Source organism: Mauremys reevesii, linkage group 1, assembly GCF_016161935.1.
Source record: "Mauremys reevesii isolate NIE-2019 linkage group 1, ASM1616193v1, whole genome shotgun sequence".
Classification (NCBI taxonomy): domain Eukaryota; kingdom Metazoa; phylum Chordata; order Testudines; family Geoemydidae; genus Mauremys; species Mauremys reevesii.
The window spans coordinates 155,572,179-155,598,714 of NC_052623.1; the positions used below are offsets into that span (position 1 = coordinate 155,572,179).

At 41.8% G+C, this 26,536-nt stretch overlaps 1 protein-coding gene across 15 annotated transcripts in view; it reads right to left on the minus strand.

Annotated features, from left to right (window-relative positions):
* BCOR (BCL6 corepressor) overlaps nucleotides 1-26,536 on the minus strand; it is a 68,701-nt gene that overhangs the window by 14,292 nt on the left and 27,873 nt on the right. For 11 of the 15 annotated variants that reach the window (XM_039535730.1, XM_039535642.1, XM_039535722.1 and 8 more), the window contains 5 exons: nucleotides 15,942-16,223; nucleotides 15,253-15,606; nucleotides 8,938-9,266; nucleotides 8,084-8,353; nucleotides 1,282-1,448 (listed from right to left, as the gene is read on the minus strand). In XM_039535730.1, the coding sequence (XP_039391664.1) occupies nucleotides 1,282-1,448; nucleotides 8,084-8,353; nucleotides 8,938-9,266; nucleotides 15,253-15,606; nucleotides 15,942-16,223 (1,402 nt within the window). The remainder of the gene's footprint in view (nucleotides 1-1,281; nucleotides 1,449-8,083; nucleotides 8,354-8,937; nucleotides 9,267-15,252; nucleotides 15,607-15,941; nucleotides 16,224-26,536) is intronic. The other 4 variants (XM_039535757.1, XM_039535740.1, XM_039535751.1 and 1 more) reach the window with 3 other exon arrangements.

A 26,536-nucleotide genomic window follows, 5' to 3' on the forward strand; every position in this document is an offset into this window, starting at 1 on the left:
TTCACAGTTATGCTAATTTTATATCCTGGCTAGAAGGTGAGATCTGATAAAATATTCAAGTTAACTAACTGCAGTAGCACCTTACCCCCTAGATTTTTAAAAGTAGAAGACTAGATATTGCAGATTATGTATTCCTTATGCCACCCAATCTTAAACCAAACTTTGCACCCTCGATAATCTGTATGTTATTCCCTGATAACCAGAAACTTCTATGCTTAAACTCTGTACTGTTCACTTTTTTTTTATAACATCTTAATAAAATTTTTCAAATCTGATAAAATAACCTGCCCCCAAGAAATCATGCTCCTTAATACATTTAAGAAAAGTTGTCATCAGATCAGTTCCTCCAAAACAGTAGAGGATGAACCATTTATGATTAAATTAGATAAAGAACTTTCTTAGCACAAAGAGATATACATTCAAAGCTTGAGAAATCATGCATGGTAACTTCCTCAACCCCACATTAGAGAAAAAGGCTCAACATCTACTCAAAACAGGAACTAAATGCATACGGGGATTCTGAGGAAGGCAAAATATGGAACCATCAACTCAAAACACCAAAGGAACAGACCTCCTTTAAAAAAGAGTCGTGTTTGCTAAATTAAACGCAATTTGTTTTAAATTAAAAATAAATCAAATTAGAGTATCAACACACACAAATACAGCTAACTCAAGAGGGGCTCTCTTGAGCACAAATTTTAATGGAGGAAAAACACAACTTTAGCAAAAATAAAGGATGTGGAACGTATAAAGAGGATCATAGCCTTCAGGTATTTTTTCCTCTGGCTGTTCAATAAGAAACTTCATAAAGCTCCAGAAAAGCAAGTATACTATTTCCTAGAAAAATATCAGTATATCAAACACTATTAAAATTCACAGGTAGAACAGGCAGTAAATCAAACTCAAGCCACAATACAAAAATGTGTTTCCCACAGTGCAAAAGAAAGTGATATGAGAGTGAAGATTCTCTCGTCAGTTTTGGACAACAGAAAAAAAAAATGAACTGGCAGTCAGAGGCTATATGTGCTACAGAAACATGGCAACTATTTCAGAGGAGTTCTAAATTTTCCTGTGTATAAACTTCAGCTAACTCCAGAACTTACAAGACCAAAGAGTGAGAGATCTAGAAAGGACACCAACTTTTGGAGAAATTAATTTCCTTTAATCATTCTTTCAAAACAGCTAATACCATGTATGTGACATTAATCCCACCATGTGTTATTTCGTTCATGTGCCACAAAGCACTAGTTATTTTATCTTAGTAACTATAACATTGCTAACCTGGTTCCATCCTGAGCGCTGCAGTTAACATCAGCCCCATACTCTAGGAGATGTCGCACAATGCTCAGCCAGCCTCTGGCGCAGGCCTCATGGAGGGCACAATAACCTGCATTGTCACGATGATTTACATCACAGACCTTGTTTTCCAAACAATACAAAACCACTTCCTGAAAATAGAGAAGGGGGGAGAGAATAGATAGGTCATGTTATTTGTTGCTGTGGAGATGTGCATACCTTTAACATGTTTGTGTTATCTCTCTTTGAATGGGCTGTCTCAGGTTGGAAAGAAAAGTAAGTGTGTGTGTGGTGGGGGGGAGGGTGCAGAGGGGAAAGAATCATGTGGCTCTCATCCCATAGAAGTATCATTTTGAAAGTCAAAGACTGCTATTTTTTCACAATCAAGGCAGCATTGTATTGCGCAGCACTAAGATCTCTATGCACACTAGTGGGATTTTCTGCATTAAATAATGGTAGAAAACACAGAGAAAGGATGTACCCATTTCACACTAAACTTTGGCCTGTTTCCTCAGAATTTGCTTGGTGTAAACTGTTAGAAAGGCTATTAATCTTACCCCCCATGTATTAAAATATTAATACGAAAATGTTCCAAGCACAGCAGTAATGCATTCAATGTTAGCTTGATAAAAAAAAAGTTTTTAAAGACATGAAGGACAATGGTTTCTGTTAGAAAACTAATCATAAGAAAATCCTAGCCCCAATGAAGTCAATGGAGCCAGAATTTCACTCACAGTGATTTTCTTCATTCAGAACTAGAGCCAGATGCTCGTTTCCAATAAATAACCAATCATTGTGGGAAGCCATGTGGATTTAACACAATTCATCTTGCAGTCAAATGTACCATGGTTGAAGGCCTAGGCCATCCTCAGCTCTGTGCTCTCATGCAACCTTGAAACAATGACTGCTCCATCACTCAACCAAAAATTTGGGATTGGGGCAAGTTTCATTTATTTTTGTGGGATGCACAAACAAATGATGCAATACGTAAAATAGCTCACGTGCTCTAAGATTAGCTGCAATCCATTAATTTTGTATTCTCTACTTTTAAAGGTCAAGCAGTGAAGTATCTGCATGTTTATTTGCAAGCAATGTGGGGTTGTTTCCTTTCTCAGACAGAAAGAAATAAAATGCTGGGTGCAATGCATATATTCTTTCAGTTTCAAAATCTACCGGAAAGCCTACAATAATCTGTGCTCTTGGTATACCTGACCTGAGAATTGGTATCTAGGATACAGCATGAAGCTGTTCTTTTAGCAGGCCCTCACTAACCAGACTAAAGTGGATAGCAGCAAGCTAATGAGCTGTCTATCCCAGCCCAGGAAAGAAACCCAGTCACATGACATTGGGATCAAGTGCATCAGCCACTTACTGCTGGTGCACCGATCAATTTACCTCGATTCCAGCAGTCTGGTGTCTCACCAACCAAAAGCTTTATTGTTCCTATTAATAATTCTGAAGGCCAAAATCAAAGAACTATGGTTTTACCTGAATTCCCCCATGTCTACCTGAAAGGGTCTGTATAATTAATTCTGGCACATGAATTTGCTTTAAAACATAAAAAATGTTGATTGAAAATTTTCAGACTAACGGATTTTTACTTTGGTAGTAATTTTTCACTGTAACAGGTAAAGATTCAATAATGTTGGTTTCAAATATAATACTGCTCAACTGTATATAGTTAAACACAATGGGCCAAATTATGCACTCAGATTTGCATGTGCTTATTTGAAAGTGGAATATGACACAATCCTCTTTAAAAGATGGGTAGCATGTAGCCCACTTACTGGACTAAGTATAAAGCCCTTATTGGTTGCAAGCTAGCTGCCTTTTTGCTAACAGCACTTCCTATAATATTGAGCTGTAGTTTTAAAATGAAGTTACTCTTTAAAACAATTTTTAAGCCTCCAAATTTAGTTTTTATTAATTTTATTTTTATTTTTGTAAAAAGGAAAGGAGACTTTCTAGGACAAAACATTTACTGGACCAAAAGCTAATTTTGTTGGACAAGTTCATTTTAAGAGGCAACAAGAAGAAGGTTATTAACCACAAAATGTAAGCATGAAGACCATAAAACTACATTGTTAATTAATTATATGCCTCATTAACATTTTTTTAACATGATTTACTCAATTCGTAGAAAATTTAACCATCACTGCTGAAATGTATGAACATGTGGCAGCACAAACATTTTGGATTCATAAGCCTCCCCCCTCTTTAACCTTAGAGAAAGGTTGCGAGCTCGCATGGGTCAATTTAGATATATTCACATGGCCCATTTAAAGCAGTGATCGGAACATCACATGCTTAATAAATCCAAAGAACCAGCTAGCTTGCCACCAGCAAAAGCTACACCATAGCTGTTTTCACTGCCTGCAGTTTCTTTAGCTAACTAGTAAACAGTAATGGTAAGGAAACCACCACACATTTAAAAAGCTTTAGGTTTTAATTCCATCCTAATTATAAAGTGTAAGTAAGATGCACACCACAACTTTAACATATTTAAAATAATGAGGGCAGATCTCTCTCCTCCACCTCCCCCCTCTTAAATGGAAATCTCTCCCTTTCCACATGAAAATGCAGGTCAGCTTTCTCTGTGCACCATGCTTTCTCACCCTGGACACACGGACTATATGGATTATCCTCCATACAATCCAGTGTGGAAACCATGGGATAAGATAATACAGCTGAAGTCTGTATTTCCTTTTCTGCTGAGCCACTCTGCACCATGGAGGTAGCCTCCTCCTGACCTAACGGAAGGAAACCCAGGGGAAGCAGCCAGTGCAGCTCCAATGCAGCCTCGTGGAAAGGGGACTTGGGGAGAGCAACATGTGGCTGGGAGGTGGCACAGAAGCACAAGGCTCTGGGAAGATGACCCTATCCTCAGGGCATCACGGGGATCCATGGATTGTGCAGGCCAAACCTCTTGCATGATCCATGAGACAAACCCCACCCTCTGTCTCCACTGAAACAATGGGTAGAGTCCCTGAGGGGAATTTCAGTCCTCTTCTCCCAGGCTCCTCCTGCATTTATTGCCCTCCCCTCATCAGCTACCAGGTGTCTCCCTAATGCCACTGCCTTTCCTGGCATGATGTAATCCTGATTTGGCTTAGGGCAAAGACTGTTGAAAACTTTCAGGTACAAACACTAATTAAAAGCACCAAGCAGAATGAAAAGTAGCAGCTGAGCTCAAATCAAATTCAGTATGCAAGCCTTTAGTGTGCGGTTTTATGCTCCCTGTAGGTTGGGGGGGGGGGGGGGGGTGAGAAGTGTGTGTTTAAAATTGTACTTAAGTCATTTAAATAAATATTTAAATAATGGACCCGTACAGAATGTATTTGTAATACTAATATCCTAGTTAACTGAGGGCCTGATCCAAACCGCCTTGAAGTCAATGGAAAGACTCCCATCAACATGCTTTGGATCAGGCCCTAAAGACATACAGGGCCAAAGTCTACTCCATCTTACTTGTTTACGTAGCCCTATTGGCTGCAGCCAGGCTACACATCTGCATAGATGCATGCCAGATTTATCACTAGATACTTTACCCCCGTTTCAGCTTTTACGCCCACTCACAAACACAAACAAATGCTCCAATCTAGGGAAAGTGACACTGTCAAAGTCATCTACACTGTACTACACAAGAATTAGAATTGAAAATGTTCAAACATGGTCAAGGAGGTAAAGTAAGGCTTCATTTAAAGACAAGTCAATGGACATCCTGGGTAGGGGGCCTGCAGAGATTCTATAGCTTCCAGTGCTCCTCTGCCCTATTGCAGAAAGAGACCCCTTTACTACCAAACATAAACCACTAAACTTTCTGAAATTCCAGGCATGTTCTTTATACTAGCCACCTACAACGGGGTCTGATGGCAGGATTACAAATCATCATTCAGAATGGCAAGGTTTTGGGAGAGAGGGGAGAGAAAAGCACATTTTTACCTGGTAAGAAAGCATAGAGGGAGAGAATAGTTTTATCAAAGACTTGTAAGCTGTGTCAAATACATTGCCTTCATTTAAAACATTACATCAGTGTTGTACCCTCTTCAGGATTATTTGGATTTGTCTACACTGCAGTAAAAAACCTATAGCATGGCCGCGGCTGGCCTGGGTCAGGTGAATAGGGCTTGCGACACTCAGGCTGTGGGGCTATAAAATTGGACTTTTGGGTTTGGGCTGAAGCCTGGACTCAGAGACCCTAACGAAGGGAAGAAGGTCTCAGTGCCTGGGCTCCAGCCTGAGTCCAAACGTCTGCACTGCTATTTTTAGCCCTGCAACCCAAGCCCAGGTCAGCTGACCCAGGCTCTGAGATCCAGTGCCATGGGTTTATCATCGCAGTGTAGACATACCATTATAACTCCAAGGAATCCTCCCCACTTTCAATGTCATGTTCGTGTGCAGAACTGGCAAGGGAATGAGTAACAACTACTGAGAGCCTCTATCTACAAGGACACTGAATAGGGAGTTCCAGTAATTTCTCTGGATGAAGCTAAACTCCCATTTTCCAATGAGTCTATCCTACTGTTTCACTAGATACAAAGAGCAAATTACAGTTAGATGCAACATAAGCATAATGGGGCTCTTCTTAGACCTATGCTATGCATCATTCAACTACATGTCTACTGAAGGCTCCCTGCATGCACATATAATTTATTTCAGCAAATGCAGCCCCAGAGCAAGGACTACAATAGGAGGACCTGGTCCTAGGTGGAGAGGAAGCTGAAAAGGGCCTCATTGTCTTGCTTTGCACAGAGCTCTGCAAATCACAGAGCTAGTCCTGCCTAGAGAGACAGATGAAGTGTCTTTTAAATTTATATTTGGAGTTATTTGCTGGTGACTCACAGAATGCTACACTGAGCTCTCTCAGTATACTTGGATATATGCTCTCTAGATCAGGGGTGGGTAAACTACAGCCCACAGGCCGGATCCGGCCCGCCAGCTGTTTTAATCTGGCCCTCGAGCTCCAGCTGGGGAGCGGGGCCTGGGGCTTGCCCCCCTCCGGCGCTCCACATGGCTTCCAGAAGCAGCAGCATGTCCCCTCTCCGGCTGCTACACATAGCAGGAGCTAGGGGGCTCTGCTCCGCTCCGCTCCCCACACTACCCCCACCCCCGCAGCTCCCATTGGCCAGGAACTGGTTCTACCTAGATTTATGCATGTGCTTAACCTTATGCACTGTGTGTAGTCCCATTGGCATCAATGAGACTACTCGGAGTGCACATGAGCATCACACAGCAGTCTGACATGGGAACTGTGGGTCAGATACTTAGCTACTGTGAAGGAGCAAGAGGGAGAAAGACTCTGGAGCATTAAAAACATTTAAATTTCAGGTCCCATGGAAACAGAAATAATGTAAATTATAAAGATTCCCACAGCAACTGCATAGTAATATAACTCCTAGCTAAAGTAAGAAAACCCAGAACTAGAATGTGTGTTTGTCTAGGCCAGGGGTTCTCAAACTGGGGGTTGCGACCCCTCAGGGGGTCATGAGGTTATTACATGGGGGGTTGTGAGCTATCAGCCCCCCACCCCCCCAGGCCTCGCTTTGCATCCAGCATTTATAATGGCGTTAAATATATTTAAAAGTTTTTTTGATTTATGGCGGCGGGGGGGGTCGCACTCAGAGGCTTGCTATATGAAAGAGGTCACCAGTACAAAAGTTTGAGAATCACTGGTCTAGGCTAAACAAAAGATTTTCCAGACTAAATTCAGCCTTCCAAAGTTGGAACAGGCTTCTGCCTAAACTAGGGTTCCAAATAAGACAAAATCTTTATGGGCTGGAGCAAATCTTTCAAGCTGGACAGGCCTCTGCTGAAACCTGACTTCCAGGCTGACTCAATCTTCAAAACTGGAGCAGGCCTCTGTCTAACCCCAGCTCCCGGGCCAAACTGTCTCTTTCAAAGTTAGGGCAAGTTTTATAGCTCCTTATCCCTGCTCTGACTAATACCATCAAAATCAGTAATCACACTCATGATGAACCACTTTTGTCACAGCAATACTTCGTAGGATTGGGACCCTAATATGATATTACAAAATATCCCCTCCCCCAATAAATAAAACCATGTTTGTGAGACAGCAGAGCTGGTGGATTCAGCAACTACTGATTTTTGTAGAAGCCAGGTCTGTTTGTTTAGAGCAGTATTGATGCTGAGAAGGGTCAAACTCTAAAAACATTTAGAACACTTTCTGCAATATATCCAAACACGCAAGTGGACACACCAAACATTACGTTCAGGCTCAAATATCAAAACTGTCCATTTTCTTTTGTAAATTACATGTCCTTAATATAAAAGGAAAGCAAAACCACAGCTCATTAAAGCTCTCCATACACCACACGGAACGTTAATTTGTGATTTTATACAGTGTCAGACAATATAGTGGTGGGATTTCAACCCCTTATAAAACCTTCCTATGTAGGAGTCCAGTTCTCAAGGCACTGCACGCCCTCCACTCCCAACAGCTATAACAGGAGTTCAGGGTGCACAGCACCACAGATTTAGGCCGGTATTGAACACTATAACCAAGAGAGTTATCAAGTTTTTTGCCCCTCACCACTGTAAACATTCAAATTAAATGACGCTTTAATTAAAATAATAAAAAAAAATAACCCCCCGAAGATGAGAAATGCATAAACTACAAATCTGTTTGTAGCTACCTCATCAGTGCACCAGGATTACATAAACTAGAATTACAAAGTGACTTTAATCTTGTGTACAAATAAGATTTAAAAAAAAAAAGGGGGCAAACAGCTCCCGCATCTCAATTCAGAATATTTAAAGGGATTCTTGCCTCATATCCCAGACGAGCTGCCCTTTGCAGAAGAGTTTCGCCAGCATTCTTATTGACAATAAGTCTTCGTGCTTCAGGCGGCATGGGACGACTTGGGGTGGTCTCCTGAGGGGTGCTTGCAATCTGCAACTGCGAGGGCTGAGAGACAGGTAATAATGAGGAAGTTTGCTGCAGGCAATCATACAGCTTCTGCTCATATGATTTGGCTGGTGAAGAGTCACAGTCTGAAGTAGGCTCTGGTCGCTTTCTGAATCTTCTTGTTACTGTGACCTGTCAAAATCATTATTGGATTTCCCCCTCTTTTTAACAATACACTGATGGGAATATATTTTGCCAGTTAAGAATTACATTTCTGTTCTCATTACAAAAATCTACTACTGTTACTAAGTTTACAACTCCTCAGTCTTTATGTCCGCACTAGGTTTTATCTCAGATAGACTAAGAGAACAAATTCAGAATATGCAAATAGTAAAAAGGAGGAGGAGTTTGAATAAAATAACAGTCCACCTTCGCTAGAACGTCCTTCATAATAATGACCCTTTGGCTATAAACAACCCCGATGCCTAGATCCCACCTTGACCCCCACCGCTGTGGCGAGGGCTGACAGCATAGCTGGAGGAGCTGTCAGCCCCGAGGCTGAAGGACCTGTCAGCCGCCCTCCTGCCCCTGAGGCAGGACTCTTTCGCTATAACAAACCCCTAGCTCTAATGAACAAATGGTTTGGATCCCAATGGGTTTGTTACAGCGAGGGTGTCCTGTATTGCTACATAGCACAATAATGTGTCAGCTTGAGTAGGCTGGCTCTGCTGTACACTCTGTGAGGTTAGTGGATGATTAAATCTAAATAAAGATACCTTATCTTCAGCATTTTCAATATCTGTGGTGTCCTCCCCTGTCAGGGATGACCTCCTTCTCCTCTCCTGTAGTGCCAAGTGTTTTGTTTTACACTGACGTTTCCCTGATGGCTTCTCACACTCAGAATATCTCTGCAGCAGGGATGTAGCTTGGAAATCCTCCTCTTCATCTGTGCACAGCACATCTGTATTCCGGCTCTCTTTAATTTTCTGCTGTTTGGCAGCCAACCTCGAGGCTGGAGTATAGCTTGGCTGAGTCTGCCTTTTGCTGTTTGCATTGGTGGATGAAAGGCTCTTCGCGGGCGGAGAGACCATGAATAGAGGCAATCCTAAATGGGAGGAAAGGCATTACATGTTGCATGGTGTGTTGAGAGGAAAACACATTGTTAACACTTAACACTAACTCCTTTCCTGTTTAAGAGATTCACCAATTACATTTTCAAGTCATTAATATTTTAAATGTTCTACATTCAAAATGTAAATATGTGAACTCACAAGATGTTAAGTTTAAAGTAGTTGTAATTGTCTGATAAAACTACTATAGGAAATTCTCTATTACTATTGTGCCTAGGTCCTGCAGAGGCCTATCAGTGCACTGATATGCAACCTACACACTGGAACCTCTAGCCTCAATGGGCAAAACAAGGAGCAGAAAGTCTCAACTGTGAATTTCCTGGTTTGGTGGGTGTAAATGACAAAATTAGTTTCCTTACCTGTAATTGTCTTATCTGAATGGGAACTCACCTTCTTCTTCAGGCTGGGAACTCCTGTTTTTTTCTTGCCTTTTCTAAGTTTAAGTGGCAGGCAAGAGGTATATGGGAAGGGAAAGATATTTTGTGTTCTAGTTAAAGAACATAAGAACTTGGTCAGACCAGTAGTCCATCTAGCCCAGTATCCTGCCTTCTGACAGTGGTCAATACCAGATGCGTCAAAGGGAATGAACAGAACAATTATCAAGCGATCCAGCCCATCATCTAGTCCAAGCATCTAGCAGTCAGAGAGGATGGTTGGAGGCGAGCACTGAGGGAAGACTGAAAGGACTCTATCCTCAAAGACAACAAAGGATGGAGAAAGCACCAGGTCAATTTCTTAATGCTTTCCAAATAATTCTGAAATAGGCTTGCTGTGACTTTCTGCCTACAAAGTAGATGGATTCCTAGTGGAGTGAGCAACTATATCTTCAAGACTACTTTGGTTAGATGCCTTGGAAAACTGGAGGATGAATTAAATAAACTATCTAGATACAAAACATTTTGATGCTTTATACCCCTTCTACATTTCCCAGAGCATTGGGCTTCCTCCAGGGTTTAGTTCTACAGAAGTAGAATTTCACAGCCCTGACCACATGTAAAGTGTGTAGGATACAAGGGGGTCTAGGATAAAGTGAGGACAAAGAACATGATAATTTTAAATAGAAATCTGAATTTCTTTTAAGAAACAGAATTGGGGCTGACTTCTGAACCATCTTCTTTGAAAAAAAAAATTAAAGCAAAGCTGTCTGATGAAAGGGGACAAAAAAGTTTCCCATCCTGATGGCTACAAAGAAGGAAAACTTCAGTCAGATTATACTGAACCACTTTCTGAGTCACTGGGGGAAGTGAGAGAGATTGCAGTTCTTCTTCCTAGATCCACAGGTTCTAAGACCAGAAATGATCATTGTGATCATCTAGTCTGACCAACTGTATAGAACCAGGAACAGAACTTCCCCAAATAATCCCTACAGCATCTTTTATAGAAAACACATCAAACCTTGACTTAAAAATTGTCCGTGATGGAGAAGCCACCACAGCCCTTGGAAAATTGTTCCAATGGTTAATTGCTCTCATGGTTAAAAACTTACACCTTATTTCCAGTCTGAATTTGCCTAGCTTCAACTTCCAGCCATAAAACTTTCTCTGCTAGACTGAAGAGCCCATTATTAAATGTTTGTTCCCCAAGCAGGTACTTACAGACTGTAATCAAGTCACTCTATAACCTTCTCTCCATCTTGTCTGATCTTTCTGGCCACTCTGAATTTGAGGGGAAAGAGTGGATAGGAATATCCTCAGACACCCATAGAAGGGAATAACTAGGCATTGACCCTATGTTGGCGCCAATGCTGGGAGCAGATTTTGGTTTTCTTTTTGGTGGACTGAGTTACAAATGGGTCTGCTTGTGGAAGGAACCACCTCTGTGTAATCTGACTGAATGGCCACTGTTTAGCATCCATCTTAGAACTGCTGAGCCAGGCAGACTTGCTGTGGATGTACATGACTGAGGGGCAGATGCTGGCATTCCAGATACAAAAGAATCCTTCTGTTCTCTCTATTCAGGCTTTTGTTTTTTGTCTTGCCTAGTGGCAGTGATAAACCATAGTGGTTCTGTGGTTATCCTGCATATGAGTGGCTGCAATTCCCAGAAGGACTCTTGGGACAAGGTCTATTTCATTCCTCACTGCCTGCAACTCCAGGAGGCTAAAGCTGAGCTGGGATTCCTGGGAAGACCACTTGCTCTCAGCCACATGAGGACCCATCTGCGCTCCCTATCCTGAGAAGCCAGCATTGGTCACCATGCAGATTGCTAATAGCTCTGGCACAGGTCCGCCCCTGAAGAGACAATGGAGTGGACACCATCATTAAAAGGGACTCGTGCCTGGAAGGACTGTCAATAAACAGTCCATATCCTAAGTCTGGAAGCTCCAGTGCCTGATCAGGAAGTGGGAACTGCCCTATAGGCCACCTGGTGCTAACCAGCTGAGAGTACTGGTGTGCTGTTGACTGGAAGGCACTGGGGAATTGCTTGATGTGGGGTAAAATTTGGTCAAATTTTTCCTCTGGCAAAACCATGAGGCCCAGCTTGATTTTGAACAGGGCTCCCAAATGGAAAAGTCTTGAGATCGGATAAGGGAGCTCTTCTGGTCATTCTCTATGAATTTAAGATGTTCCAGGACCAAATTTGGCAAGCATATTGTCACTTCATATGACTGAGCAGTCACCAGCAGGTTGTGCATGTAGTGGCAGATCTAGATGCTCCTGTTGTCTCAGTCCAGCTCCCTAGATGGCCATCACCATTACAAATCCCCAAAGAGAGGATGACATGTCCAAGGGCACTGCCTGGAGCTGATACGTTTGTTCCCAATTGCCCCAGCACTGCAACACATAGAAGCCACTGGGTCACAGGGACATATAAGATAAACTTGCTTGAGATCTATGAACCATGAGAAAAGTTGGGGGACTATTGGATCAGAAGAGCTAAGGCCGACTTCCTCCTCATGCAACTTCTGTGCATGGAGAGGCCTATCTAGATAACGATGGGGAAGAATTTCCAAGTCCTGGTAAATGGAGAAAAACAAATCAAAGAATTTACAGTTCAGTGGGGATGGAAGTAGCAGTTGCAGCAAAATGACTTGAAAGCCATTAAGTGTCTCTCGAGAATGGGTTGGCCGGGGATAATTTAAAACAGGTATAAGGTGCTATTAAGGGCTTATTCTTGTTTCACATTGTCAAAGGGTGCCAGGATGCCTCTGGAAATAGCATCGGAATCTAAAACCACATATTTCTTCGAGCCAACATGTTAAAAAGAGAAGAGAAGATCAGGCAATATCATATCAGGCATTGCAAAGGAAAGCTCGCATCAGCTGGATTCTGTAATGTTGTCTGGCCTCCCCTCTTTTGAGTTCTACAAGACCTCTTCTTCTGAGAGCACAAGAAGGAGCAGAAGATGAACAGGTCTGTCTGAGCCAGTGCCACACACACCATGGTAGCTCGCAAAGTAATAGAAAAGAGTCTTTGACTTTTCTAAGACAGCTGTCGACACTGTGGGGCAGGTCCACTAAAACCTACCCCATCGATTTACCATCAAGATCTTTTTCTTTCCCCCCTGCAAACAATCCTGACTGAGATGAAGGATGGACAAGAGGTCCCTTCCAACCCTGATATTCTATGAATTGTAGTTGGTAACTTTATCCAATTGGACTGGATACCATTTTAGAAACCTTATTGACTGGACTTCCCACCTGGCCTCAGCAATTCTCAAGAGATTCTGGTATGGGGCAAGTGGAGCGGCTTTACCTATGCCTCATCTTGACGGGGTTCTGACTGAGGCTTGGTTGAGTTGCAGGTTTGGCTATGTTGAGGGTGAAATGTATCAAATCAACCAAGTCTGTTAGCGAACAAGCAACCTGGGACATCTGATTCAGAGTGCTCAGAGCAGGTGCGAAGCTCCTCTTCATCCTCCAAGAACTGGGGCAAATATTAGAGCTTGTCTACATGTAAAACACTGCACCAACGCAGCTGCACCATTGCAGCACTTCTGTGAAGACTACCGACGACAATGGGAGGGAGTCTCCCATCAGCATAGGTAATCCGCCTCCTGAGAGGCAGTAAGTAGCTAGGTCAATGCCAGAATTCTCCCGTCGACATAGCGCTGTCTAGACTGGAGGTTAGGCCAGTTTAACTACGTCGCTCAGGGGTGTGAAAAATTCAAACCCCCTGAGCAACATAGTTATATTGACCTAATTTCCTCATGTAACCCAGGCCTTAGTTACATTCAGGGGAGTCCTCAGAAAAAAACAGACTAAATTTGCTTTGGGGAGGGCGGAGGAGAAGGAGACTGCTTATAGCCTTTGATCTGCAAATCCTGAAAGGGAGAAGGAGAGTGTCATCCTCTCCTTCTGAGAATGGGATGGAGGGAGAAGGAAGAGCTATCTGAGATGATGTGGAGGCTCTGTGAGCAGAAACAGCCACATGGTTTGGGTTTGCAGGATGCCAGTCAAGACAGCACAAAGCATGTTGAGGATATCTGAGTGCAGCTGAGATTTTAAGTTGCGTAGGTTTGTGGGAGTGATACCTCCTCAAGTGACTGAGGTAACTAATCACTTGAGGTCTGAGAGCCGGGGAAGGGGAGAGAGAAGACAGAAATGAAGCAGCAGGTGAATGGTGGGAGGGAGGGGCAGCAAAACAGGGAAAGAGCCTTCGTGCTTGGCCCCTCCCTGGAATACTGTGGGCAGCTGGAGCTTGCCACTGTGACAGTTTGGGGGAGGTCCCAGGGAGCCCACCTCTTCCACCGATTGGCTCAACACTTGCTGGCTGCCATGGTGATGGAGCAGAAATAACAGAAGCGAGCAAGCCCCAGACTGGAGTAAGTGGGGAGACAGTCCTGCTTAGGAGAAGCCCCCAGAATGAAGTAATAGAAGCTCAGGTTGTGGGAGAAGACTGCCAGCATGTGGAGCTGAACACAGGAACAGTAGCCTTTGATGCGGCTGGGCCTTGCTCAGCTATTGAAGCAGTTGTGGGGGTGTTAAGGAATCACACTGCTAGTCAAGGGGAATCCCTAGAGTCACTCAACACCCCCAGCCCCTCCACACAACCTCCCAGGAGCCCTCTGAGATTAGGTCTACACTTAAAATGCTTCAGTGATACAGTGAGGAGCTTCTCCTGCCGGCGTACTTAATCCACCTCCCCGAGAGGCCAGTAGCTATATTGACAGGAAAATCCCCCCCATCAACATAGCACTGTCTACACAGGGGTGAGGTCGATATAACTGTGTCACTCAGGGGTGTGGATTTTCCACACCGAGTGACGTAGTTATACCAATGTAAGTTTACAGCATAGACCCGGCCTGAGATGGAGAGTGAACTAGAGAAGCAGGAGAGAAAGACAGAAAGAACCTGGCAAAATATCTTGAAGAACAGAGCCCTCAGTGAGTCACTGAGGAAAGCTCTGCACGTGCACATGGAAGAACACTGGGGAGCAACATCAGGGCTCTTCATCAGGCGTGTCTGTAGAGAAAACAGACAGGCAGACTGCACTAAGGGAAAAAACAGGGGTAACCTCTTGACTGCCTCTAAGCCTTTGAGAAAGCAGAAAAACTCAGCAGTTCTTAACCTGATGGAACAGCAGATTCCCATGATAGAGAATCAAAGTCTTCATGCTACTCGTACTGGACTTCTTGTTTGTTTTTAATTATACCCAAAAGGCACTAATCCATTTAGCTATACATGCAGTAAGTATTCTTACATGGACTAACAACCTGAGGGTTTTTTTTCCTCTAAATCAGAACTATTCATGAATTATAAGAATGCCAAAACATCTGCAGACACAAAACTTCAATTTTAAAGTCATTTAAACCACAATTTAAAAGCAAACAAAAAAACCCACATACACACCCATCTGACAAATTTTAGCTAGTGATTTTTTTTTTTTTAAATAGTGGAGCTGTAAGTCCTTATACACGTGGACTTCTATAAAAACTGCTGACAATTCCTTAACAGTGGTGGCAGCATGCATCACTACTAATGCTATGCCAGCTGATGTTTCCCTAGTAGTCTCTGCATACCTTGTTCATTGTCACTTGTTTTGAGGGACTCTTCAGACCAACTTCTATTGCTTTTGACCTCTGACCTTTTCCTGGTGTGCCTTTCTTCTGTGCAGTCTTTGACCTTTGCAGTGGCCTCTGGCTGAACAGTCTCAGCTAAATCTTTCCTGCTTTGCCGGCCCAACTTGCCGGACGGGGATCTCTCTGGTGACACCTGCTGCTCCCATAGTTCCCTAAGATGCTGCAGGTGACGCTGCTTTTTGGGATGGAGCCCTGTTAATTCAATGCACACCTTCAGGTTGGTCACCTCATTACAATTGGGCTCTTCTAAGTGGTTAGAGGAATTGTTTGTCATTTCCCTCTCAGGCCAGTCATCTAATGGAAAAATAACTAAAAATTAATCAAAAAGCCCCCTCAACTTAAAACAAAAGCTACATTTCACTTGCGGGGCATATAGTCTCAGCTTTACCACCACACTATGCATTTTAAAAGGTTTGGTCATTAAGGGTCACATGCACTAGGGTCATTTCCAATGCTATGGCTACCATGTCCAGTGACTAGTGCTTTACCCTCAGATACCAAGATATTATTTTAAGTGAAATGACAGTGCTCAGACTGGTAACTATCAAGTTAATAAATGGAGACATTAATTCATAGGGATACTCCTTTCACAAGAAATTCCTTAAGGGACACCAAAGCAATGGGGTTACCTTTGGAGCTTCTCCTCTTTTTTGCCTTTGACACAGCTTCATCCTGCAGGTCATCCACAGAGTTTTCGTTTTGGCTGCCCTCATTCTGTACTCTCTCGCCAGAGTGTTTACGCTTTCTATCCAGACGTGGGCACGGATGCTGACTGATATCTTCTGTTGACTGATCCCCTATATTTTCATAGAGAGGATGTCTCTCCAGATAATATTTCTCAGTTGGAGGGTCTCTTTTCTCTGAGGTTTCAAGAAAATGATCTTGGTTGTTTTCTGCACTATTAAAATCACCTAAAAATAATTAAAAAACAAACAAAAACAAAAAAAAGTCTATTGTAAAATAACTCTCATTTCTGATCTCTTCAATGTCCATCTCCTAACAATATATCCTTATGATTTCTGAACCAAACAAGAAATAGTTTACTTTAGATCTAATTTTGCTAGTCAGCTGTAAAACAGCAACTTTCATAGACTCTAGGACTGGAAGGGACCTCGAGAGGTCATCGAGTCCAGTCCCCTGCCCTCATGGCAGGACCAAATACTGTTTAGACCATCCCTGATAGACATTTATCTAACCTACTCTTAAATATCTCCAGAGATGGAGATTCCACAACCTCCCTAGGCAATTTATTCCAGTGTTTAACCACCCTGACAGTTAGGAACTTTCCCAGCAGTCAAGTTGAAAACCAAGCACATATTCAAATTTTTGGCCTTCAATTTTTAGATAACATCCAATCAGGCACTTCACCATACAAGTAGCCATAGAAATGCCACAGTATACTCACCTTTCTTTTTAATTCAGGGTTTTTCCATGACTTTAAAGAATCACCTTTAGATATCAAAAGCACATACTCAAAAGTAACCTTAAAAATCAGATAGCAATGCTAGCTTCATTTCTGCAATGGCTTTTATAAAATTAATTTCAGCAGCTCTGATACTTTAAGTCAATGCAAGACTAATCATGCCAAACTGCAGAGCCTGATTACAAGAATTCAACCCCGCTACTGTGTGTCCTTGGATGTACAAATGGGAAACAAGTGAATGCAGATTCTAGCACTCACTCTTTGATAGGAAAAACACGTCAAGAATAGCTGTGAAATGATAAAATGCTACCTGAATTTATGTGAAGGTTATATGCAGCCCTGTATACCTGTAACAATCTCCCAGTCACCATATAGCAAAGTTCCCTCATCTCTTCCTTCAAAAAAATCCAGCACTCACTTATTCCATGAAGCTTTCCAGCTACAGTGACCATATAAGCCTTGTAAAATTTACCTGACACTACTTGAGTAAGATTACTAGCCAAGAAGAAAAACACCTGTGCTACCATGCCCCTTCAAACTTAAGAACCGTGATTCAAGATCAGCTTAAGCATTGTACAGGAATTCTTTGAAAAGAGATTATTTCTTGAAACAGGACCTAAACAAAATAGGTGCATACTACTGCTTATGCACTATACATAAGTAACATGTCAATCAACTTTGAATTTTTATATTATATACACACACACTTTTATATATTAGAGTTTAGGTCTCTCATAAGTCTTACCCTTCTTGGCTCACTCTCTTTTGTTCTCGTATTGTTTACAGTCCATTTCCTCTTTTTGTCCCCCATCTCCCAACATTTCACATCCCTTTTGCTTCCAAATACATTGTCGTCTCTTCCTCAGCCCCTCTATTTTCAGTCTCTCTCATTTCTCCCCTCAAAACTGCTCTCATGTACACACACAAAGCCCACTTAGTTTCTAATTTATCCTATCAATCTCTTCTCTTCAACCATATCTGCTCACCCACTACCCTCTTCCTTACACTCACCCTGGCCCCATTTACTCATCCCCACCCATCCCATCTACTTACTCATGCTTGCCCCTTCTTACACAGGGCTTGACACATTTTCCAGAAACCCAACTGTCTGTGAACTAGATTAAGGGTCCTCACTCTCCTTTTGGCGATGCCCAGGCAAGAAGCAAAGCCAGGCCCCATTGACTGGGAAAGGCAGAGGGTAAATTGAGCTGGCTTGCCACTATTCCATTTGCCAGTACATCTCCTTGGTTCCTGCCTCCTCTGCTCCTGAACTTAAATATATTTTTTAATGAACGCTTAGCCCTTTAGTTCCTAGCTCTCATGATTGCAAAGACAACCTTCAAAATGTGAATCAGTTATAAACCAACTCAATCATGTCTACCTGAATCTGCAGACTGAATGAAATAATGATGTGTAGCGCACACTATTTGCTTAAATGGGTGCTGGTGCTGAAGTCTAATGTTGACATTTACATGGTCTTCATTATTTACTATTTTACTGCTGTTTAAAGCACACAAAGGAGGACTATCCTATTATGAAAATCTCAAAGGTATTCTACAAGCAGCATCTCATTGTGCAGGGATAGCCAATTTTTTTTTTTTTGTCAAGGTCCAAATTTTTTGGTCAAGGTATAGTCAAGGTCCAGACTCCAGAGAAAACAATAAAAAAACCCAAAATGATTATGATAAATAAGTAGTAGTAAATTAAAGTATTTAATGGTCTGTTCAGTCTGGTGGTCTGGATTTCACCCACGGTCTGCCTATTGACTACCCCATCATAGTGTGTCATAAGTGAACAGAGCTTGAGAAAGTTTTTTTCCCCCCTGAGGAGTTTATGCTGGTTTTCCTACCAGAATGGTAGGAACCTGGACCCTGCTTGTGACATCATCTTTTGTAGCCTCGATCTAATAGGTTCCTGACAAAGCCAAGCACCCAAATAGTCTGGCTGTTGGAAGGAAGGTGGGGGAGAGAGAGTGTGTGTGTTCCCCCAACCTCTACCTCAGAGCTAACTACTACAAGGATGGTATCAAATCCTTTCGTACTTAGCCTTTGTCTATGTTCTGCCACACCACTGAGCAGCTCCAAAGCTACTGTCCCCTGCTGACCACAGTTTTTCCCAGCTGAAGCAAAGCTAAATTGACCTCATGTTGGTCAGTTTTACTGCTGCCCTTAGGGTTTCCTTTAGCAGCAGTGATAGTGAAGCTGCTTCTGGTCAGTTTCCACTTACTGCAACTTGGAAAAGCTCTAAGCAGCAGTTAGGGCACTTCAGCTGTCTGCAGGCTCCAGAAAAAACACTGCATAAAAAGTTTAAACTCCATTTAGACGGTTACCAACTCAACCAATAAAAGGACAAGAGGTAAAAGCCAGAAGCACTTTCTCAAGAAAGCACTATATTTGTCCTATGGAATGCTCATGCCCAAACTATACCTCTCTGTGGCTGTTTGGTATTAAGTGAAACCCATTTTTTAGATTGTTCATCATATACATAACACTGATACGTCTTTTTCTTTTTAACAAAATACAAAGAGTGAAGCAGCTACCTTAGTTTATTAACTTTTTTTGGAGAAAGAGTATACTGTCCAAAATCAAAATGCACTTGTAAATATTAGACCCCTGCACATCTGGTAACAATGTACTAACAATATCCAGCCTTGTATATCAGCAGCACATCAGTATTAATCAGATTTGTTGTGCACAAATTTAAAAAAAGTTGGACCGGCAACATTTTAAGTTATCACTTCAAAAATGTTTCTAAAAACAAAATAAAATCTGATAAAGTGATCTACACTCTTATTTTATATTTAACTCCATGAACAGACAAAGTCAGAGGGAATTTCATCACATTTCTAATAGTTACATTTTTTAAGGTGCTCACCAATACCACAAATTATGTAGCATTTTTCAAATTGAAAAATCACTGTTATGGAACGGTCTCCCTGTTGATAATGCACTTTGGAAAGAGAAAGAGGAGGAACACCCTGATTATTTCCTAGAGATCCTTGTAAGGACCTGGAGAAGCAGCAGTCCTTATTGTGACCATCCAGAGACTGCAGATAGGATTTGCAGGGAACAGCCATTTAGCACCCCCTTGTTACTAATGAAACAAAGTGACATCAAATTAATTCAACTCCCTAATTCTTTTTTTTCCAATCAGGATCTGACCTAGAAACCCAGAATGCCCCACTATGCCATGCAAAAGATAGCCCCAAGAATGAAGAAGTGGCGATGTTCAATTTAGTCTCATTATCATTAGTCCTTCATTCATAGAGTTTTTCTGGTGTATTGTTTCTAGAGAGAAGAGCAAAACAACTACCAATACCAGTCAATGTCTGTAGCAAATAGCTGATGGGAGTAGTTCCACTCATTCCTGTCCTCTCCCTGATTCTACCACATGGGCAGTAGGAAACTCAGTAAATGCCCCCATGATGGGAGCGTGACATCCTATTGCTGCCAAGCTAGCAGGCCAGTCCTTTACTGACCCATTTTAAAAGATTAGGAATATTAGATGCTCAATGTATATAAAACGTGTGACATTATAATCTGCCTATACCAATGTTGCAAAGTGAGGGAAGAGATATTCAGGCAGAACTGTAAAGTTATTAAAATATTTTGGAAAGCATCTTGACTATACTGTATTTGCAGACTACCAAAAATACACTTTTCTACAAGTGCCTAAGTGAATGACAAATCCACAGGACAAACCAGAAACAAAAGTCTGAGCTGTCAGATGGCCCACAGTTTGGCACAGTCTTCTCAGGCATGTACCCTGCATCAAAGCATTATCGTTACGAGGTCTAGTTATGTCAAATGCCGAGAGGTTGTTGGTTTTTGTTTTTTGCTCAGAAAAACTGCAGTAGTTTCACAGAACACAACTCTATTCATATTTTACCACCAGATTCCACTCTGTCCTGAATCTGGCTTGGAAAGCCATCTGGATCAAAGACACAGGACTCCCAAAATCCAGGTATGAATATCAAACAGAAGTGCACTAGCACAAGGACAGTCTCCCTCTTTGGGCCCATACACAGAGTTTGGTCTTCCTCAGGCACTCACTCCTCCCCTGTACCTTTTACTCTGTTAAGAAAGCAAACAGCACACACACTTCGGAGTTTTCAAATCATTATCACTATTCAAATAATAAGCAGCAGAAAGAGACTGATAGAATAGTAAATGCTAGTTTTCATATCAACACATCACATAAGAAGGTTCACTCTAAAACAGAAAATGCTGCTACAGTGAAGGGCAACACGTTCCTGACATCATTTACTAACCTCAGTCCAGTCATACTAACTCAGCAACAAAAACCACCTTTTACTATCCTGTAAAACTGGAAACTGGAAAGAATGACCACTCTACACGTATTGTTTTCTACTTGAAGCAGTATCCCCAGTGCACTGGTCACATTTTGTGAGGAAGAAATTATTATTAAAAACTTTTCTTCATTTTCTCCATCTTCCTTTTCCTGCCAACACAAATACTGTTTAACAACACATCTCCCATACGATATGAACAGGAAACACATACTTTAGTTTTTAAACTGCAGTTCTTTCTTTATAGATAAAGTGGCAACTAGAACCAGCTTTTCCTCTCCTCTTCAGTGACTTCTCACTACAGGTATTTAAGTAAGATGCCTTTTAGTCCTCATCCCAACTCTTCACAGGACACTTTATCTGAACATGAACTAGCATTTGTCACCAAGATCACAACAAAAATAGAACATTTCAGCCAAGCCACTTGTCAGGATAAAACAAGTAGTGTTCTGACTATCCCACAGGGGCAGGAAAGTTTGCATTTTCACTCTCTGGAAGTCTTTTCCCGGATGTCTTCCATCCTTGTTTCCTTCACCTAAATCCATTATATTCAGAATCCTGATGCTTTTTTGCACCACTGCCAGTCATAGCAAGGTAATTCTGACCAGGCCAAATGACAACAACAGAATGTTTGCCATTTTGATCTTTCATTACTCAGCATGCATACAAGCAAGAAACTGAAGGATTACCTATGCTGTGTGCTAAGGAACATAGACACCTAGCAAAAAGACTGCAGATCAGTTGTTAACATCTGACTTTTAACCTCCTTGCAAATAAAGGCATTATACTTCTATGCACAGAATTGCCATAATCTCCTCCTCACACCCACATTGCCCAAAATCTCTGGCCTTTAACATACCAGTTTTTATTTTTCTCTATTAAGGATCAAACAGTATTTCTCTACTGTAATATTAGAGGAGCATAATTACCAGTTTGTCTATCAAGACATTCGCAGCTTGTAGAATTTATTTACTCTTACATACTTTTGTATGATTTTAGTACTGCTCAAAAATTGTGGTTATCTACCAACATGCTTGCATCACATGACCTACTCTGAAGTAAATGTATCTGTATGCTTAAATCACTTGATCACTGAACAATTCTATGACTCACGACACATGCATCCCATAATTTATCGTGTTTGTGCTATGGAAATGCTCCATAGAAGCATTGCCACAGCAACATTTACTAGTCACCTTAGCAACAAAGCAGCTTCACTACTGTTTTCATATTTCCCACTGAGTCCTAAACAAGATGGAAGAGTATTAAGACACTTACAATTTATCCCTCTATTTTAACCAAGTTTGAATCTTTGTACCCTTCTGCAGAGAGAGAGAGAGAGAGAGAGAGAGAGAGAGACTATTCCTAGCAATAGTCTGCATTCTAAACACTGAAGAAATATTTTAGAAGTCATTAGACAATGTGGACCAGTTTATTAAGTTATCATAGGGTTTTTTGAGAGGGCAAGGCTTTATCCATGTGCCACTTGACTAAATCCCCAAGACAGCCCAGGAAAAAAAAATTGGGGTTATCAGATGGCTGTACTAATTCTCTTAGAAAAAGAAAAGTGGCAAAAATATTTATAATACTATTATTATTGCTGTAAGAGGCAAGGGTTATAGAAGTAATGTCTGAAACAGCCACTAGATCTTAAGGCAATGATCCTGTATTATGTTCTATGCACAAAGACTACTGAACCCAGCACAGAGCCCCACTGACATGACTGGAGCCTTGCAAGGTCACAGCAGTCAAGCTGCATACCACATGTTACAGGATCAGGCTTTAAATTGTATTTGTTTTTCTTTCAAATGCACGTTAGCCAGCTAAAGGTTCACAGCAGGGTGCAAATTTAACATTTTACCAGAAATTACTGATTAATCAATTAATTTTGTTCATGAATTTCCTGCTAGCATCAGGAAGGTCTACTGCCTAATATTAGATAGCAATTTATGTATAAAAAAATTGTAGCATCTTTTCAGCATCAAGATCCAACATAGGAGGCAGAACATAAGCTGGGGGAAGTTCTGAAATACAGCTGTTTAGAGTTCTATTCAATTTTAAACCTTTCACCAGAGATCAGGAATTGGGGGTGGGGGGAAAGGAATGAAAGTATTTACATGTTCTCCTGTGATCATCCTTGTTGAAAGCCACAGCTGGTAAATTGAGGAGAACACTAGGCAAGGTTTATCACATCTTTGCCAGTTGTTATTCTGTTAGAGAGATGTGTCAGGATTCCCAGCAATTCAAGCTGCACCAGAGCACCAAAAAGACTATGCTAGAGGCATTCAAGAAGTGCAAAATTCATATCCCTGATTTAATCAGCTGCTATACCAAGGAGCAGAAGGTGAAACAGGGTAGTAAAAAGTTTTACTGAGGCCAAGTCTATACTATAGACTTACATCAGTATAACTAAGTCACTCGGGGGTATGAAAAATCCATACCCTTGAATGACGCAGTTACACTGACCTAACCCCCGCTGTAGATAATGCTATGTTGTCAGGATGGCTTCTCCCATCAATATAGCTACCACCTCTTGCAGAGGTGCATTAACTACACTAATGGCAGAAACTCTCCTGTCAGCTAGTAACATCTTCACTGAAGCTCTACAACAGCGCGGCTAGGCCACTGCAGCACTTGAAGGGCATGTCTACACTACAAAAATGATGTTGACTTAAGTTACATTGACGTACAACCACTGCAGTAATTAAAATCACTTTTGCATAGCCACATATGCTCGTGTCAGTGGCGCACCACCTCACCAGGAGCGCTTGCACCAATTGTACCATCAGTGTGGGGCATTGTGGGATGGTTTCTGAAAGCCAGCAACAGTCCATGTAAGCAATGTAGTGACACTGCGTCGACCTACGTACGTCAACCTAAGTGCTACGCCTCTCACAGAGGTGAAGTTATTAAGTTGGCATCAGGGCCAGCTCTACTGTTTTTGCCGCCCCAAGCAGCGCGCCAAATTGCCGCTGCGGACGGCGGAGGCAGTCCGTGTGCCCTTAGGGCGGCACGAGCGTTTCCACGGCGGCAGCTTCTGTCTTCAGCCGGAAGACAAGCCGCCGAATTGCCCCTGCGGGCAGCTGAACATAGAAGCTGCCGCCGAATTTCCGACACACGGAAACATGCATGCCACCCTAAGGGCACACGAACTGCCTCCGCTGCCCGCAGCAGCAATTCGGCATGCTGCTTAGGGTGGCAGAAACACATGGACTGCCGCCCCTTGCAGATTGCCACCCCAAGCACCTGCTTGGAATGCTGGTGCCTGGAGCCGGCCCTGGTTGGCATATTGGACGAGTTATATCATCAGGAGCAACATTTTAGTGTAGATGCTTAGAGAGTTAGGTTGATGCAAGGCAGCTTACGTCGACCTAACTCAGCAGTGTAAACAAAGACTAAGTGCAGACCTGCCTTGAGAACCGAATTAGTATCTGCAAGTGTAGTCGCTGCAAAGCCCATCATGTGCAAGAGAAACTCCCTTACTAAAAGAAAGCTGCATTTTAAAAAGTTGATAGATTTAGCAATTTTAACAAGCCTATAAAACTTCCCATCAACTCATAGCTAATTAATTACGCACAAGAACATACTCACAAAAAGTCATAATACCCTTCCCACTCCCAACAATTCTTTATTAGTTCCAAATGCATTTCACCCAATGGAGTCTCATGAGCCAGAACACTGCTAAGTTATGGATTTGAGAAAAGTGCAAATTGTACTGTTTGGGGTTTGGTTTCATTTTTTGCTATTTTCTGCATAATCAAAAGTGTAATTTTAAGATTACATTATAATAGTGAGGGATAATCCTCAAACAAGTCCGAGAATCTGAAAACAAGTGCATCTGAGGAAACTTTTTTCTCTCCTTCCCTCACCCTCCAGACTATTCCCTGTTTTCTCTCTCAATCAACTTGATCTTCTTTTGGCAATAGCCTATTCTTCCCTTCACTTTACCCCTGTGAGCACTTAGGTGACCTGCCCTCCCTCCAACAGTGGCATCCAGGTGGCAGGACCCAGATGCTGCTGCTCTTACAACACTTTGATACTTCAGAAAGTGTGGGGGATTTCGTGGAGGGCATTACAAGTGTGCAGTGCACTCTGAGGTGTGAGTAGTGCTGAGAACTGAAGAAAGCTCTAGCAGTAGCACCCTGTAGAAAGTCTATCATGCTTATGACCAGGCAATGGGATACTGTAGAACAACAAGCCTCTTTCCTCTTGGAAACTCACTCAATACACCTTGAAGGGAACAGAAGGCTGAGGGTTCTAGAAGCTAAGCTTGGTTGCCATTTTGATACTCGCTGTAGATTAACAATGAAATCTTTGCTGTTACTTTGCCAAGCTACCTTTTTGGTCACATATTTTTATTTTAGTGGCCACAGCACCATAGTAACTTGACTGAGGTGAGGAACTGAGCAGGTGCAGATCATCATCCTGTCCACCAAAATTATTAAACAAACAAAGACCAGGACAATAACTCACAATTATTAAATTGCTTAGATGACATTTTCTACCAGCCCTACTCTTAAATTCTCGACTATGAAGGGGCACATCAACCCAATAAATTATACATATACATAGACCATCCAGTGTTCTACTAACATTTTTCTTGAATTGCAACTTTGAATTTTCTGCAAATACAGAATAAAACAGTGATCTGCTCCTTAATTACTTTGTTACAAGCTGTTGCAAGGAAAACAGTTTGGAGACTGATGGAACCCAGACTACTTGCTATGCATTAGAACTAATTTTACAAATATCCATTAAAAAAAGTAATATGACTTAGGAAAAAAGTGCTTTGTGCCTTTTGCAATAGAGCTCAATGACAGTACTTCCACGCACTGTCCAACGCTACTGCAAAACCTCTTTCCCTTGGCCCAAACAACAATACATCAGCAACAGACAGTTTCACAGCATGGTGACTGCCCTTCAGGACTTCTGATGGTCTAACACATACATACCCTGCCACAGTAATAAGTGGAGGGGATGAGATAGTTACAAATGCATTTTCAATTTCACAGTTTATTTATAAATAAGTAGATGTGGTAGATTATTTACTTGACTTCCCTTGCAACCCCTCCATTTTGCCTGCCTCCATATAGTGAAGGAAAGCTACATTATTGGAACTTAACAGTGCCACCCATTTTTAAACAGAACTTCACAAAGGGAACATGGGAAAGTTCTACTTAAAAACTAATGGTGCAATAAGACCCTGAGTTTTTAGTTTCAGCTGTTAAGGTACTAGTTCATCTACTGCAAAGTAGATCCGTGTAGGGTGATAAGTGCTATGACAATAACCTGCTATTTTCACAGAAGCGACACTGCCGAAAGGTACAACTTTTCAACAGACATTCATAGATAAAAAAAAACAAAAAATGCATGGAAAACAGCAGAGGTCACCACTCTATATCTGAAAATGTGACTGGATACTGTTATGTAAATTTGTATTAGTTACTGCTGTCACTATTAATCATTCTTATTTACAACATTCTGTAGTGATA